The sequence below is a fragment of the Sphaeramia orbicularis genome, chromosome 21 (assembly GCF_902148855.1).
Source record: "Sphaeramia orbicularis chromosome 21, fSphaOr1.1, whole genome shotgun sequence".
Taxonomy (NCBI): Eukaryota; Metazoa; Chordata; class Actinopteri; order Kurtiformes; family Apogonidae; genus Sphaeramia; species Sphaeramia orbicularis.
Genome location: NC_043977.1, coordinates 30,537,488 through 30,556,014, shown reverse-complemented (window position 1 = coordinate 30,556,014; position 18,527 = coordinate 30,537,488). Strand labels below are relative to the sequence as shown.

General features: G+C 40.6%; 1 protein-coding gene across 6 annotated transcripts in view; it reads left to right on the top strand.

Moving 5' to 3' along the window:
- Positions 1–7,010, top strand: part of tbc1d4 (TBC1 domain family, member 4) — a 35,380-nt gene extending 28,370 nt beyond the window's left edge. For 4 of the 6 annotated variants that reach the window (XM_030125317.1, XM_030125319.1, XM_030125315.1 and 1 more), the window contains 4 exons: positions 2,589–2,748; positions 2,911–3,080; positions 3,597–3,773; positions 4,350–7,010. In XM_030125317.1, coding sequence (XP_029981177.1) covers positions 2,589–2,748; positions 2,911–3,080; positions 3,597–3,773; positions 4,350–4,580 — 738 coding nt within the window. In that variant the 3' untranslated portion in view covers positions 4,581–7,010. The remainder of the gene's footprint in view (positions 1–2,588; positions 2,749–2,910; positions 3,081–3,596; positions 3,774–4,349) is intronic. The other 2 variants (XM_030125318.1, XM_030125316.1) reach the window with 1 other exon arrangement.
- The last annotated feature ends 11,517 nt before the right edge of the window (positions 7,011–18,527 follow it).

Here is an 18,527-nt window from a genome sequence, read left to right as displayed (position 1 = left end):
CAAGTATTAACAGTGGATGTACCACCACTACGAATACAAGTATTAACAGTGGATGTACTACTACTACAAATACAAGTATTAACAGTGGATGTACCACCACTACAAATACAAGTATTAACAGTGGATGTACCACCACTACGAATACAAGTATTAACAGTGGATGTACTACTACTACAAATACAAGTATTAACAGTGGATGTACCACTACTACAAATACAAGTATTAACAGTGGATGTACCACCACTACGAATACAAGTATTAACAGTGGATGTACTACTACTACAAATACAAGTATTAACAGTGGATGTACTACTACTACAAATACAAGTATTAACAGTGGATGTACCACCACTACAAATACAAGTATTAACAGTGGATGTACTACTACTACAAATACAAGTATTAACAGTGGATGTACTACTACTACAAATACAAGTATTAACAGTGGATGTACTACTACTACAAATACAAGTATTAACAGTGGATGTTCTACTACTACAAATACAAGTATTAACAGTGGATGTACTACTACTACAAATACAATTATTAACAGTGGATGTACTACTACTACAAATACAAGTATTAACAGTGGATGTACTACTACTACAAATACAAGTATTAACAGTGGATGTACCACCACTACGAATACAAGTATTAACAGTGGATGTACTACTACTACAAATACAAGTATTAACAGTGGATGTACTACTACTACAAATACAAGTATTAACAGTGGATGTACTACTACTACAAATACAAGTATTAACAGTGGATGTACTACTACTACAAATACAATTATTAACAGTGGATGTACTACTACTACAAATACAAGTATTAACAGTGGATGTACTACTACTACAAATACAAGTATTAACAGTGGATGTACTACTACTACAAATACAAGTATTAACAGTGGATGTACCACCACTACGAATACAAGTATTAACAGTGGATGTACTACTACTACAAATACAAGTATTAACAGTGGATGTACTACTACTACAAATACAAGTATTACCAGTGGATGTACTACTACTACAAATACAAGTATTAACAGTGGATGTACTACTACTACAAATACAAGTATTAACAGTGGATGTACTACTACTACAAATACAAGTATTAACAGTGGATGTACTACTACTACAAATACAAGTATTAACAGTGGATGTACTACTACTACAAATACAAGTATTAACAGTGGATGTACTACCACTACAAATACAAGTATTAACAGTGGATGTACTACTACTACAAATACAATTATTAACAGTGGATGTACTACTACTACAAATACAAGTATTAACAGTGGATGTACTACTACTACAAATACAAGTATTAACAGTGGATGTACTACTACTACAAATACAAGTATTAACAGTGGATGTACTACTACTACAAATACAAGTATTAACAGTGGATGTACTACTACTACAAATACAAGTCGGCTCCCACAACCCTCTTGAGAATTAAGCAGTTCAGAAAATCAATGAATGGCGTGATTATTTACTGCACCAACATTCATATTCAGAAAGGTGAAGTTTCACTAAGGAAAAAAAACACCCTCATTGTTAAATCAAGGCATGAAACGATGAGGAGAAATTAAAATTTAAAGCCACTATGTTGAGATTTTGAACTTTGACCTTTGGCGTCCCCCACTGGTGTTACAATAAGAAACACTATAGTAGTTTTCACCAACCTTCCCCCTCCTCTGCAACTTCCCCTATGCAGTTCACCAAAGCGTAGACTTCACTAACTTTCACCACTAATTTTAATCATCCGAATATCTGCACTGTGCCAGAAATTGCAGCTTGAATTTATTTCCCGACTTGGTATATGACAAACAGTGTTGAACTTGTGATCTGTTTTTTTTCACTGCCTCTCTTACTCCTCATTTCTGTGAGTTATTAGTGAAAACAAACATCAGCCAAGTGCTTCCTTCCACCTCTTGTTCAAACCACACCTGCACGTATGCTCTGTTGGCTATGGTTAAATATCAGCAGGGTAAAAGCATCAGCAGGTGTGGTAATGTTTAATCTATATGAGTTAACCTTTTAGCCCAGCACTTCCCCTCTTGGGTCTCTTTCTGCTGCATTTGTGTTTTAACTATTACCCAACCTTTGCAACAACAAGAGGAATTAGCTCAAGTTTTCTCTCTGCAGTTGTTTTATACAAGGAGGTAAAGGTAATGCTTCTCTTCTTTTAACTGTCAGGAAATTGTGAGACTGATAACAGTCTTATTTTAGCTGGTGTTAACTTCTGCTTCTCTTTTCTGTCTGCTGTGCACTTCACTGGGACACTTGTCAGGGTCATTTCATTGTTTCTAACTTACTGTAACAGATGGAGCACATTTGATTGAATCCTTGCGTGTGATGCATGTCTGGGCAATTCTCTAAGACAACGCTGGCTCTTAAGTGTCTCCCTGTTGGGTATTGGCTATTGTGCTGACAAGTAACACTAAGATTGTCCTTAGTTTCCTGCAGATCCAGATCTACCAGTTTGCTTTGTGTACATGTTATGACCTGTGCCTCACTGTCTTTTTTTGTGATATGTTTGTATGTCTGTGCACACTTTTCGTGTCATCCCAGATCCAGATGTACCAGCTGTCCAGACTGTTGCATGACTACCACCGCGAGTTGTACAATCACTTTGAGGAGCACGAGATCTGCCCGAGCCTCTACGCAGCACCGTGGTTCCTCACGCTCTTCGCCTCACAGTACCCCCTCGGCTTCGTTTCCCGCATCTTTGGTATATTTTTATAACAGTCATTTTATGAGTTTGCTCACACATAAATGCGTATGTGCATAAAGTTATTTTCAAGAAAGTAACATTTGAAGAACCGTATATTATTACAGCTTAAAGCATTCAGGTTTTAATTTATGTACCCTTTTTTTGTTTTGTTTTGGTCAGATTTTGTATTTGTCCAGGGAACTGAAGTCATCTTTAAAGTGGCCTTGTGTCTCCTGAGTAGCCATGAGGGGGAGATAGTGGAGTGTGACAACTTTGAGAGCATTGTGGATTATCTGAAAACTACACTGCCTAGTCTCACTCAGACACAAATGGAGCAGACGATTGCAAAGGTACAGAGTGGGTTACAGATTTTTACAAATACAGTAATCATAATGATACATGTAATCATAATGCACAAATTATGTATGGTGTTTTTTTACTGATATGCCACATTAAGTGTCTTTTATCTACTGAAATAATAATATGAATTCCCCATTTTTCATTAGATACTTTTTTTTTCATTATAGGTGTATTACTTTTATCTGTGACTTTTTTGCTCTTACTTAAAGATTATTTAAAGGTTTATTAGTTATCATACACTGAACTAAAATGACTTTTGGTTGTTATATTTACTGAAATATTCTTTTTACCTTTTGATACATTAACTCCAAAAGCACAATTGCACTATGAGATACCAGATTTATGACATGTCATTTACCTTTTATCCTGCTAATCAGTTTATCAATAAATAGCTCAAATTTAGAGGTTGATGTTACAGTATTGATACCCCACAGTGCATTGTTCTTTTGGTTGATGCATGCAGTATGCATATATACAGTCTCACTGTGCATGTCGTGCGTTGGCAGGTAATGGAGATGGACATCTCCAAACAGCTGCATGCATATGAGGTGGAGTACCATGTGCTGCAGGATGAGATGTTAGAGGCCGGGCCGCTGCCTGATGATTCTGAGCGACTTGACAAACTAGATAAGACAAATGCGCAGTTGAAGAAACAGAACATGGACTTGCTGGAAAAACTTCAGGTGAGCAAGAGAAAAAATAATCTCTATATGGTTTTTGGAACTGGAAATTCTTGGCATATTATTTGTGTAATCATTATTTCAGTATTAAGTAACTGTCTGCAGACTCTTGAATCTGGGAGAAAGTTCATGTGTAATATGGGTCTGCTGATGATGGATTGGTTAGTTAGAGCCTAGTTAGAGTTTGTAGTGCCTCTGACTACCAATAGATGGCACTGAAACATTAGAAACAGTTGAAACTGTAGACAAAGGGATAGAGAGATGTGCTTTCTACAAATTGCTGTTGCTGCTGTTTTGAAAAGGGGTTATAAATATTTTTGAAACCTGAATTCACTATTGTTCTGAATGGAACATTTAAAAAGTTATTTACAGAAAGTGTGAGGTCTAACATCTTCCTCACTCTGTAAGTCCTTATTGGTGACATTTTGTGCCATGAATCTTGTATAAAGTCATCCAAGTGTTGTCTTTTTGGTAAGTTCTCAGACTTTGTAGCCTCTCTGCTTTTGTTTTCACTCTGTCCAACTGCCCACTGTAGCTTGTATTAGCTGGCTAAGATGACGGTGTGTCTGTGTTTACCAGGCTGCACGGCAAAAGATTCAGACGCTGGAGACAAGCGTGGATAACTTCCTTTCTCGGGAGAGCAAAATGAAGCATATGATTCGCTCTCTGGAGCAGGAGAGGGCAGTTTACCAGAAGACCATTGAACGCATGCGCTCGTGCCTTCCCCCTGACGCCCTGACAGATGTGGAGATGACCCAGATCAAAACAGGACCCAACGGGAAAGCCAAAACTGCAGCCAAGAAGCCCTGATGGTAACCAGGGGGCTGGCTGCTCTGGGCAGACGCACAGACAGAGACTGAAGTGAACAAATGGAGACTGTATTATGAAAGGCTGCTGAGCTCCACAGCTATGATTGTGGTGCTGCAAAAGAATGTCAAGGTTTTGTAAAGGAGTGATGTCTGGGCTTTCAGAGTTTATGTGAGATGTCTATGTGATATTTTTCAGCAGATAATAAGAGTGGGAAGATGGTTTCGGTTATATTAGCAGCAGAGTGTTCCATTAGTGCATCAATGCGACTGTTCTGCGTCATCTGTTTCATTGCCATTTTGAAGGTGAGCTCAAGATGCACACTATAAGATCTTTTGGTAATGGCAGGGGGATTTTCGAGGTTGCCACAAATGAGAAACGTGTCTGCCTCTACAAAAACACATTGAAAACTGCCTTGATGTGTTCACAGCCGAACTCAGCAGGACCACAACAGCAATGAACTGAGGATGCCTAATGGCCAGCAATCTTTTGGACTTCAGGGTCAACTTATAGCCATTACCAGTGTCTGTAATCCTTGATTTGACACCCACTTGTTTTTCAACTTGCTGACGGGAACTCAGCCTCAGACCTATCACATTACTTTATTTAGCTTTGCTTTTGTTCTGTTGTGTCACTTGAAATTTTTGTGAATGTAATTTCTCTCTATAGATCATTGTGATTTTGAGCATTCTGTTTTTCAGAACAGACATCTGGGTGCACATCTGCCATGTTAGGCTTACAGTTTCAGCTGACATATAATATCTTGTTGCTCATCTTTTAGCACTACACCACTGCCTTCACACAAGACATCTACAGTGCTTGTGTGCGCTGCTTTTAAAGGAGGAAGTGTTTCTTCCAGAGCTCAGGCAGGATGTGAGATCGTCTGCCTTCTCAGTTTCCTGTGTGACTGACCGCGGTGTCGCCTTGTTTAAGCTTCGTGTTCAGACACCAAGGCAGAGTTCACACGTCCCAGGAGGCCTGAAAAACAGATGAATGTGAATGAATGATCTGAATGTACACCTCATACTTCTGTTCTAAAACTCTATACGACATTTATGGTTTTTGTCTGTCCAGTCTGTGATGTTGATGATGTTTGGGAAAACGAGCAACATCCCCTCTTGTAGTGATTGATGGTGGGACTACTGTCAGCTAGTTTTGTGTTGCTCAAGATTTCAACATCGCACATATCATCAGTTGCTGTTGGTCACGTGGCCAACTTTGTGTTTGCAGTGAAACTTCAGTGTTTAGGTGAGCAGAAGGGCCTCAAAGGAAATTAGTCTAAACAACTAAGTAACACTGCAGTTTCTGTTTAAGTGGGGACAACATCTATTTTCTCCCACCTCTGGGTCTGACTCACGACTGCCAGTTCTTATTGAAAGCAAAGCAGTCCAGGTAAAACTTTTAAAACAAGGTCATGTCTGTCATGAAAAAGCACTCTTACAGTATCTGTCAGTCTTCTTGTTCTTGGCAACAAGTTGTGATGACACATTTGTTTCTGCTTCATTGTACATTTTATTTTCAGACTGGAGTCCAGCTGGATACATTCTTAGTACACAATGCAAGATGTATATGTTTGCTGTTTTCTTTTTTTTTTTTTTTTTTTGCGTACTCCCACAGCACTTGCCTAATTTTACTGAGTTGAAGTGGATCCAGCTTGACATTCCCTGTCAGAGTGAAACGTTCTTCTGGTTATTGAGGTGACATTGCAAAAGTTTACACCAAACTTCTCATTAATAATAGAGAAATTGTTGCCTCTGAACAGCAGGGATTCTTTCAGAAGTTCAGCAAGTGAAACATATCTGACTGTTCATTTGAAATGCGTCAAAAAGGATTCATAGGATGCAGTTCTACACAGCTTTTCTTTCTTTCTCTCTTTTTTTTTTTTGCCTATTCGGCTTATTTACAGTATTTGTGCATCGATGAACCAAAGATGTGGCTGTTTTTTAAACTGAATGAATGAAAAAAATGAATGAATCACACAAAATGGTCTACTGTATTATATGTTAAATGAGATAACCTCTTGGTTGTTGTACTTGTTCAGGAGTCGGCATTCTGTGTGTTACACCAAAACAACAGTCTGAAAGTACTATTAGTGAGACCCTCACAAAGATCAGCAGGCTTTTTTACCCAGCTTTACGCAATCAGTCTTTTTTCTAAATGTATCCATTAGTGCCAAATGTTTAAGATGGCCTTTGTTCTCCATTAATCGGAGATTTTGGATACTGAATTTGAAGCACATCAGTGTGGTTAGTGATTGAACCATTTCAGGGCACTCAGAGTCCTGACTACTAAATTGTACTTATATCACTGTGTTTTAAAGAAAGATACTTAATATTAAACGGAGTATTTGTTCTGTCACCGTGAGGGCTACACAAAGCAACAATACTGTCATGAATTCTTCAATAAACCTCACCTTGCCTTGTTTTCTGTCTACTGAAGTCTGAATGTCTTTCCTTGCCCTGTTAGCTCTCATAAAGAAATCATGTACCTTTACTGCTCTACAAGGTAACACGCCAAGTGTGGGATGTAGCCTCAAGCTGAAACACTCTCTCGTTTGTAGACATTTTGTTGCGTAAAAGGCCATGGTAGGCTTGCGCTGTTTTAGAGAATCTATTTAAAGGTCTTTCAAGAGTTTTACTTTTGTTAACGCCTTGAGCAACGAGAACAACAGGTCTTCATGAGGGAAGAATCCTTTGTGAAACTGTATAAAGACAGATGTTTGAAGCAGTCAGGCAACTGTACATTTCTGAATTAGTCAAAATGTAGTGAATGGACTACTCACATACTTGAGTTACACTAAAAAATAAGTAGGGGCATTAAATAGAATGAAGATATCACTCTTGAATTGTAAAGCATTTTGAGTATCTGTAAGGTAGAAGAACATGGTATACTGTAAATGCACTTAGGTACTCCCCTCTGATTGATAGAAACTTCTAGATGTAGGTGATTTGCCAGTTCCTGTTGTCTGTGTATATGAAACACAGAAAGAGCTCCATCGGACAAGGAGGGGCTCTGAAAGATAGCAGCCCTTTCAACAGTCATTGTTTTCCTAGGGGGGTCTTAACCAGAAAGGGCTGTTCAGTGTTGCTGTGATCAGCCTCTGCCAAGCCTGGAGCTTGTCACACGTAAGCTTACAGACACACAAGTGACCGCCAAGCAGAAGCCTATCACACACTAAACAAAACGGGCCACATTCCTTACGTATTCCCACACGAGGACACATCCTGCAGCAGGGGAAGAGTGGGATACTGGGAGTCCGCTGGGGATTGGCTGAGAACGACACTTCCTCTGCCTAGAATTTTATCAGCTCTGTTTGTGTTTTCTCTCGTCATCCTCGCTATCTTCATCCTCCAATCCATCTCCCTTCTCCCACTGAGCTTCACGCTCTTTTCATCCTCCCATTGGACTTGTGAGGCTTGATTTTAAGCGCTTGTAAAATATTCACTCATATCTAGGAGGTTACAGAAGATACCACCAAAGCAGTAGCATTACAACTGTCCAGATATGATGAGATATTTGATATACATGTACATAAGTAAATAACATCAGTGCTCACTGTGGAAGTACCACTGATGTATGAGTGTATTTTTCTCAACAGAAAGGCAAGACTGAGCTTACAGTGTAAAATGAATACAATAAAGGAATGACGGGGTAGAGAAGAGAGAGTGAAGGAGGAGGTTAGAAAGGGTCCTCCTACCTTATATGGGAATTCATACTGCTGTGCTTGTGGTGGAGTCTAAAAGCTGGAGTAGTTTCACTAGAAAACACTGGGATACAGTCAGTACAAAGCACTACAGGTCATGGAATATCTATGCAGCAGCTCAAGTTTTATTTTGCGGCATGGTTATCCACAATTCAGATCAATATTGTGGTTTGCAGGCAAAAATACAAACATTACACAACTGCACAAATACAAGAGCCCAGTAAAACGGACTCATCCTTGCAGCAGCGGCATACTTGTAGGTGCAAACAGAGATTGGGCGTTAGTGAATTTTGGAGGATGGAAATGAGGGTAATGGGGGAAGGTTTGGAGGTAGTGAGAGAAACAGCTGGAGGGGTGGGAGAGACTCAGGTGGGCTCAATCTAGTCCAGAGAGAGGAGCTTGCTCCCCTGAGGCCATGACTACACACACTCGCACACACACACACATTTCACCCTGTCTTATAGTTTAGCCATGCCTTGGTTTCTCTCCCTTTCTCCCAAACCCCCTACTTTGCACATACACCGGCTGTTCCAGCTCTTTCAAAGCTCCTTCCTTTTGACTTCCTTTTCTAAGGCAAGGAAATAAACTCTTCGGTGTGGCAGCCTTGGATTCAAATCAGCTCTCTGTATTGCACAGGCATCCACACGCGTGCACTTAGACACACAGCACTACCACTGACATGTTTTAGTTAGCACGGTGACAGATTTGCTTCCTACAGAGTGCTTTTCTATCTCTGTACCTGTCATGGATGTATCTGCCAGAGGGGCTGATGGTACACAGCCAGAGCCAGGAACGACAGAAAGAATAGGGAATAGGGCAATAATGAAGCCACAGAAGAAACACAGAATTAAACACACATACACACACTCTCTATCTTCCTATTCCCATGACTAGTCCACTCTATTCCTTTGGTTTGTTCTAGTGAGAACAGGTAGATCCACGAACACTGCCTGGAGAATCTTGTGATTAATGACACGCCTGTCATGTCTAAACCTTCTTCATCTTTTCCTGACAAGAGCCACTCCATTCCTCTTCTCACCTCCCACCCCCCCAGCGGTCTAGCAGACACACAACCCAAAATCCCTTGGGGCCAACTGCAGCACATGCTGGGGAGTATCGCCCCGGCTTACCTGATCCAATCCTTCATTCATCTGTGGAGCCTCTGGAGGACTGAAAAACACACACAGTATCCACACATGAGGATCACATCTATGTCTGTATGTGCACCTACATGCACTTTAAACTTCCATAAAGGTCCTGCCTGACCGCCTGATCCCTTCTGGCTTCTATGTTTGTGGTTGTGCACACAGAAAGAACTGGTGCACATCTTTAAAAACAAGGTTAAAGAGAGTTAAGGCTCATACACCGTAAGTAACATGTCTGATGATCTTATTTGCAGCCATTTTACACCTGGAGATCTCCAACAACTGTGACAGAAATCCCAAATGACTGGAATGATCAGAGCAGAGACTTTACTCCTGAGCCCTTTCTAATCATATTATTCACTGGCTCCGTCCGGCCCACATCACCTCAGCAATGATTAAGACAAACACTGGCGAGAGAAATGGAGAAAGAGACAGCAAGAAACACAAAGAGAGTGCTGGCAGGCTTGAAAGAGGGGGTGGTCAGACAGACAAGGAGTGAGTCAGACAGACAGATATCCTCCTACATGTAGGTCCATCAAATAAAAGTGCAAATAATATGTACAGATCAAGTTCCGCACAGACACTGTCTTTGACCTGCCTTTATCGACTGGTGTATTTAGGGTTAAGCCCTGTAAACCCAGGCTGTATGATATCAGCGATAAGGGACTCTGGGTGTGAGGTGAGGTTGAACATCTGACATCATGCAATGTGTATACGTACATCCTCTTCAGAACGCTGCTAAAGGCACAAATACAAAGACGAGGTGGTGGGCAGAGCTGGAATATGTGTGACTCAGTGCGCTCTGGACACGGTCTGACGTCAGCCTCTGGAAACTCGATGAAAGCAAAGTGATTTGTCCAGGCAGAGGCTGCCAGAGGTTTAAGTGTCCACCAGCACTACTCTCTCCGTGAGTATTGCAAGGATTTATTCAAGAAACTCTACAAGATTGAGGCAGTGATGATAGGATTTGGTGATGTAGAATTCTCCATTGTTCACTGTTTTTTTCACCAAGCCACCCAGCTGTTCCTGTGAGCACAGACCAACACACTGGCTTTTATTATGCTGATCTGACATTGCTGAAGTTGGGAGGGGAGACAGCTGTACTTGTGTGGCCCTGGGCGCACCCGTCATTAGTGCCAGCCTGACTCCACTGTTCCTCCATCCCTCCCTTGTTCCACATTTCTTTCCCTTCCTCTCTCTCTCCTACATTGTTTCCAAAACAGCACCACACCCTTGTATAACATTTGCTGACCTAACTTGTGTGAATCTTCCCACCTGTCCTTCCATCTACGCAAGACACTTCACCCCTGCACATCTTCACCTCTAGACTATCACCAAGGTAACAAAAAACACAACTGCTGCTGCGTTGGTTAAAGTCTGTACGCTGTCTGCCTGCCACTCAGGATTATCTTGAATAGATAATTTTCAAATTGATTCAGGCTGGGCTCACATCTAATGGCCTGTGTGGGCTCTAATGTGAAAACAAGATAATCAACACCCTGTGTCTTGAAGCACACTTATAATTCTATAACTCTCTCTTTCACCCTGTACTTTTCATTCCTCGGCTTCATTTTCTCCCAGGATCTCATCTTCATCCTCTCAATTCTATCCATTCTCTGTCCATCCTATGCCTCTCTTTTCTATTTCCTGTAATATTGTATGTGATACTTTGAGGCTGAGTTCCCACTGTGCGTCATTAACCTTTTCTTTCTTCTCTTGGTTAAACCCAGTGAGTACATTCTGCTGTTTGAGACTGGGAAGACCTGGGGAGCACGCTGAGCTCACTGAAGTGAGAGGGGAGTTTCAACAGCAATCATAACTACATCCTTATTAGCCACTAAAATGATACTGCAAATGCACATCCTAGTTTTATTATATATGCTGTGTTTTACAAAATATCTCTCCAACCTTTGCTTTTATGTCCGGGCACAGAAGAAATACACTAGAGGTGTCAAAAAAATTACTCTACATGATACAAATCACACATCTCTGTATTTGTCATGTGGTATCACACCAGCAGGAGACAAGAATGCACATTCCATATTGTCAGTGTGGATGCATTCAGTCTGACGGTGTGACCTAGTACAGCGCTTTGTGGCTGATAAGATGCTTCGTGCCTCTGGGCGGAGGGAAAAGATAATCTTTGTACATAAAAGAAAGCATCTGTCGACTTCCCCTTAAAGTGTGTCTTATCACAATGAGTGAGGTGTAATTAATGTTTCACTGGTGTGCTGTGTATGTGCAGTTGAGGACCGTGGGTGAGAGGATGTAGTGTGCGGTCTCTCTAACAAGCTCCCACTCACCCCAGTGGAGGCAGGCAGGGGAGGCTGGAGTGACTGCGAGGCTGTTAGAGCAAGTGGGTTGCATTGGACATGTCCGTGTCTGTGTGTGTGTGTGTGTGTATGTGTGTGTGTGAATCTGTGTGTGTTTATGTGAGTGTGTGTTTGTCAGTGAGTGTGTGTTAGTGTGTGAAAAGTGTGCATGTGTGTCATTTTGTGTGCGCTGTTCTGGGATGTGGAAATTGAATGGAGCCTTTCAGTTCTACTGCTCGTCTCCCCGGGGGTGAGAGACTGGTTGCCATGGTTATCCTGGAATCCTGCCGCTAATGGGTGGGAGTTTGTGTAGCTCTGGCAACCTGGTCTGTCTAGGGTGGAATACGTGTGTGTTTGTGTGTGTGTGTGTACCGGGGGGGTGTGGTTGGGTGGAGGCAACATTCTAGGACACAGGAGGTCACATATTTGAGAACACAAGGTTTCGTTCCTGTACACTCCTGCATGTAGCTACAAACATGGTCTCAAACATGCATGTACTTTACGCTGTAATGTAGATATTCTGCATGCAAACATAACAAATTAACATCAGCATTGACTGACTTATGCCACTTTAGACAAGCTTTCCTTTTTTATTAGCCCTGTTTTGCTTGATGTCATAGTTTCAAGCTGCATCTTCTAATAGTCACCCCCCTCCCTATCGTCAAAATTTTTTGATTCACCCACCCTACAAAGTCAAATTACAAGCATGTTGGATATCATAATCATGCAGTGATGAAATAATGTTCCCCTTTTACAGCATTATTGCAAGAGTGTAAAATATAATGGAGTGAAATAGTTAAGCCAAGCTCTCCCGTCATCCCATCACCATCCTTTCACCCTCAGGCTAGTGGGACTCTTAACTGGGCATAGAGACCCCACTGCACAGGAACACAGTGGATAGTGGATAATGAAAATCTCCACACAGAGCAGATTAGTGTAAGAAAAGATAAATTCTCACTTTTTCTTTTGCTGTACTTTGTCACACAAATTGTCGACAAAAGAGTTCCACCGAAAAAAAAAAAAAATATATGTGTGTGTTCATCCAACAGTAGATGTTAATCAGGGTGTTTTATTCAAATTGCATTATTGATTTTCCACATAGCAGTTTACTGAAAGCAGTAAGACAGGGCATGTACTGTGCTGACAGTATATCCCTGTGATAAGCAATGTGACCAGATAATCCTGGTTTTCCTATTCCCAGTGTTCTGGTAGAAGGGATCAGTCCCTGCTAGTCACACAGATGTCTTGGCTCCTGTTCCTTCTGGAAGACTGATCCATACGCTGCATGAACCCCCTGTAGATTTAAAGGAACTTGGCTTGGGAATTTACTCTCTGCCATTCCAGTCATTATGTATGGCCAATTCACTGTAGCCTGGAAACATTAGGGAAAATGTTTCTCTAGTGCAGCGTCCAACAGGCATAAAAATAGAAAATAAAAGCAAAGGCAATATTGTCATTACGATCATGCATGATGACGGGCTGACAGACCCAGACCCAGATATGAAATCATCTGTCAGGATACTTGCAGCCGACAAGTTCAGTGTGATTTGATGCACTTTGGATCACGTCCCTTTCAGATTATGGCTGTTGAAAAACACACAGATCTCCTTAAAACAGAGTGAACAGAGCCTGAAGAATGTGGGCTGGACTTGTGGTGAAACCCAGCAAGTCATGGGGGGTAGAGGGACCTTGTAGATCCACCCCTTGCTCCTTAGCCTAGATTTATGCCAAACCGTTATATAATTCAATAAACACTTCCAACTCTGTTGCTGAAGTGTAGCCACAAGCCATCTAACAACCACATGATCAGCATTGTTACTTACAACTATTTTTAAATCTGATATAAAATCGCAACTGTTCCAACACATTTTAACTGGTTCATTTGATGGGTTTTAAAAGTTGACTGAAGAATACTGAGATGAAGGTCTGTTTCTTTAAAAATAACAACTAATACCTTGATGCTTACAGTTTTTCCTTCACCGTCCACATTTAGAGGAAAGCGGAACATGCTTAAACTCCCTCTGTGTATGTCTTGTTGAGTGAATATCTTATCATTATGTAATGCATTCCTTCCCACTGTGCAAGCTAAGGAGCACTGACAGTAAACCTAATAGATTTTCAGCACTTGAGATTTCACCCACATACTTTTCCTTGCTTTCTCTTCTCCTAACCAGGTCACTATGAGAGTTTCCTCTAATACTTTATTTTGCATGTTCCCTCCCATCCCCTTCCCAACCCTCATCCTTTTTTGATATTTCCACTCTCTAGCCCAGACAGCCTTAGCTTTGACTTGGGGCCACCCCATGCTCTCACTGTCCAACTATTTAACTAACCGCAGTGAAACAGCTTTAATTTCAGCTTACTGCACAGCCTGGCTGAATTCAGCATCGCTTGGGGTCTTTCTGGAAAGCTGCTCTATGAGGCCCAACAGGCCAGGCAGGCAGACAGGGGAGAACAACAACCCTGTGCAGGCACAGCTTGGAAACCCAAGAGACACATACGTCAGTCAGAGCAGAATCCCTCAGGAGTCATTCACTTGGTTATAGCGTTTTTAAAGGCTTCTCTGCACCTCTGCTCGATACGTGGAAGTAAAGTTATTAGATACTCAGTAGTCAAAAGATAGATAAATGAACACATTAAATATGGAACATCTTTTGGGTGTTGTTGAGCATATTGCCTGCAGTATCTTTTTTCCATGGCTATTTTAGTACCCTGTTCTGTGATATAGCAGCAACACTTTGTTAGAGAACAAAACACTTTAATTTTATTATCTTATTTTTTATTTGCTATTGCCATCATCAAACAATATGATCTCACTGTTTGAGAAGACTAAAGATGAAAAAGGAAGCTGTGTAGCCCGAGCCAATGAATTTTGACAATAGAAGGTGTGTTGAAAACGTTAATATTCACAATTTTTGTTTCAGATAAAGACTAGTATCTTAAAACGGGGATCAAATGTGTTTTAGTATACTCTCCAGTTAGATGTGTAGGTCTGTTGCACCTCTGACCGCACACTGTACTGTTGATGTGTTTGGATGGTTGTGGTCGAGAATGTTCGCTCATGCTTCACAAATAATGACATCACAGTGAATCAACAGTAAACTTATGCGTTACTCTGAGACTTTAAATGGAGCAAAGGTAAGCAAAGCAAAGGCCGGGCTGGACTGAAAGGTTTAGTGGGCAGTGATTTTTGTAGTATCTAATCTAGCTTGAGATGCTAGAGTTTGGCCGATCACTGGTTTTGTCAGATGATGTATAAAGACAGGTGATCAATTCCTTTCAAAAATCCATCAGATCTCACATGGCTTATCCCCGAAACAGCTTTATCACCTTTATCCTCATTCTTTGTTTAGGACCGAGATGAGAGAGCTGCAGGAGGGTGGGGGGGATTTTTCTTGCATGATTTCTGCCTACTGCAGCTTGTTGTATCTTTTTTTAGTGTTTTGGAAAGTATGGTGTAGACTTTTTAATGCATGCCCGGCTGCTTTTCTCACTTGTCTGCAAAACTTTTTGTCTTTTCTATCATATGTTTTATTAATGTATTATATCATCATCGTTCAGGTTGTTGATCTAACACTAAAAAGCTGAGGTCTAATTTGTTCTCCCTGTTCTATAGTTTAAGTTAACAAATTGAAAGGTACAAAAAAGTGAAGAGTCTGTGTTCAAGCAACAGTGGATTTGAGTGTATATTTTTGCTGACACAGTAGACTGTGGATTTGTCTGGATGAAGGGGAATACATTTATGGTTTTTGAGGAGTGAGGGCCCACACCAGCCACCCTAGGGTCTTGTTATCCTCTCCTCTGCCTGTGCTCTTGGGGCGACTTTAATGAATACTCCTGTTCCAGTCCTTTTCTGGCTCCAGTCAGGCTATCTACAGGGCTACTACCCCCTCCTCCCTGACTGTGCCTGCCTGTACGGCAGAACAGGTCGTTCTTCAGCAGAAAGACGGATAAGATGGAGAAAGCAAGGAGGCTAGGTGATCGAACTGAATAATTGATGTGTGGAGTTCACTCTGGAAAACCTCAGTAGTTTGTCTGAACACACATTGACCACCGTATGAGCACTAGCTCCTGTACTGAGTGGATGGAGAACATATATATAAATGGAGTGTGGGTTGAAACTTATGCACAGTCAAGTAGAACAGTCTATATATTTATTATGCTGCTGTGAGTGAAACATGAAATGAAACAGATTGCTCATTACAAAACATTATTAAGTATCAAGTTGACATTGATATTTGATGAAAATAAGAATGAGTCATTACTTCTGAATTTGATTTATTTTTATTTAGTCTTTCAGATTAGGTTTAATACTAGTTTAGTTTTAGATCATTTTATCAGTTTTAAACTTTGCAGTACTGTGCAATAGTCCAACATTAGGTTTGTTGGTTTATTAAAATTCTAATGACCACACATATGTGTTTCTCTGTCTCTCTATTAAGATCTAATCTGTAGATATGTGAAGTACAGCAGTAAAAACAAGCTTCTGTAAACCAAAGTGGTAGTATCTAATTTGACCTCCCTTTGCTCGTAACATGTCTTTAACATCTTTGTTCACAATATGAGATTTATTGCACACATTTTCCAATGTTTTACACTATGTTTATTTTCAACGCATTTCAGAAACACATATGTTTCTGTTTGTGTTGCTTCTGCTCATGGGGTCAGAGGTCACAATAAATAGTGACTTTAACCTTTAGAACCCATTTTGTTGAGTTTTTTTGTGTATCTTTTAAGGAATTACACATATTTCCTGTATTTTCTTGATGCATCTGAACATAATGAGAAATAAATTTGTATGATCACTACACCACTGCAAAAACAACAGAACTAAAGGTGGCCTAGGACATTTGCACGGTACTCTATTTTTGATTAATTTACTATTCTTAGTTTTTGTTTTATTTTACAATTAGTTTTTCCTGGTGAAAGCTTTGACTTATAAAAGCTGAAAAACGTAGGATGAAAGAATGCGTGACGTTGAATATAATTTACCAAACTGTTGTTATCTAAGAACCCATATTGAATAATAAATAAGCTACCCATCATTGGATTAATACTGGACGATACTGGTTGATAAAAATAAAGTTGTTTTTAGCTGTATGTTATTTTGTTTTAGCTTTTGATTCATTATATCAATTGTACTTTTTATTCAGTTTTATTTTTTTGGTCTTAGTTTCCTGTATCTATAATAACCCTGTCCAGAGCAGGCTCATTTCTCATTAAGATATGTGGACTGATTGCAGACACTGAGCATCTCAAATGTATGCTACTAATAGTGCAAATCAAAAAATTCTGTCTTACCTCCCATTACCTCATGGGTAATGGGCGTTGACAGTAAAAGCAGCCATGAAACGCAAAGCGGTATCATGAAGTGGAGACATATTTCCACACAATATCTTTCTTTTATGAAAAAAACCAAACCAAAAGCCATGGCACAAATGTTTTTAATTAAAGGTTGAGTTCATTTTAACTGAACTGAAGCACAGAAACAAGTTGTGTCAAGCAACATCTGTTGTGACGCTGTAGAATCCTGTGCTGGTCAGCATTAATAGCCTGTTTGAAAAAAAGAAGGATTGTAGACCCAGTGGTGGAACTCCCCCTGACTCAGTGATAGTATGTGTCCAAGAGCAGGAGTCATTTCTTATATGGGAATCTGTGTGTGATATTATTAGAAATTACTGACTGATATTGTGCAGTTAAAGTGTAAAATGAACAAAAGTGATCTGTAATAAAGTATGAGGCCGGAGTTTTAACAGGAGAGGGATGGGGGTAACAGTTCAGTGTGTCTGCATTTACAGTATACATGTGTGTCTTTAGGAGGAAGGCTCAGAAAACTAACACTTCTGGAATGCCCCCTGCAGTGTGAGGACTTCAGGGCTAGATGTGTGTTTATGGGAGCGTTTTGGCAGGAAGAGGCAGGGACCCGGTCCAGAATAACGGAACAAGACTGGAATGTGGTACAGCGGGGAATATCCTGAGTCAAATACAAGGCAATCCTGGGGTCTGAGGAGGGAACACTTTGTGGCAGGACTTTTATAAGCTGCGTATTTACAGTAAGATAAATGTCACACAGCGCTCCATTCTCTTCTACGGCTGACGACGCAACATGGATGCCTGCAATTGGTTTCTCATTTGACTCTTTTCATTTCACACCAAAACTAAATTAGAAGACCACGTCCCATGGAATATCTTTCAAACCTGTGACTCATTCACTGAATTCTCCATCCAAATGTGAGAGCCTCAACTGTGGTGGTGTTGAAGTCACAGTGAATGCAAAGTGTTAGTATTTCTCTCCAGGCTGTGCATTAGGCCAGATGCCACGCACTTTCGCCCACATGCCTCCCACGACCCAGCGCCCGTATATAGAGGGCAGAATCTGAGCCCAAGCTGCAAGCAGGCAGATAAAGACAATCTCATTGATGTCGAAGCAGCTCACTGGTAAAAAAGAGACATCTCTGACACAACCCTGCCTATGTTACCATTGCTTTAGAATCAGATTAACTACCGCAAAAAATATTGTGCTTAGGCTTGAAGGCATAGAGTCAGCTTTTACATACATATAAAACCGTTATGGTGTGTCTGTACACGTAAATGTGTGTGTGCATGGACATAAACCTGGTGGTTGTGAGGAAATACCTTTAACTGAAACACTGACAAGCAGCTCAAACCATCAATTCCTTCAGAAGCCATGTGTATGCTTGTAATGATATAAATATGCACAATGGAGCCAATGACATGATCCACCCACAACCCAGTCCACAAACAACACATCTCATCGGTTTATTTTTCC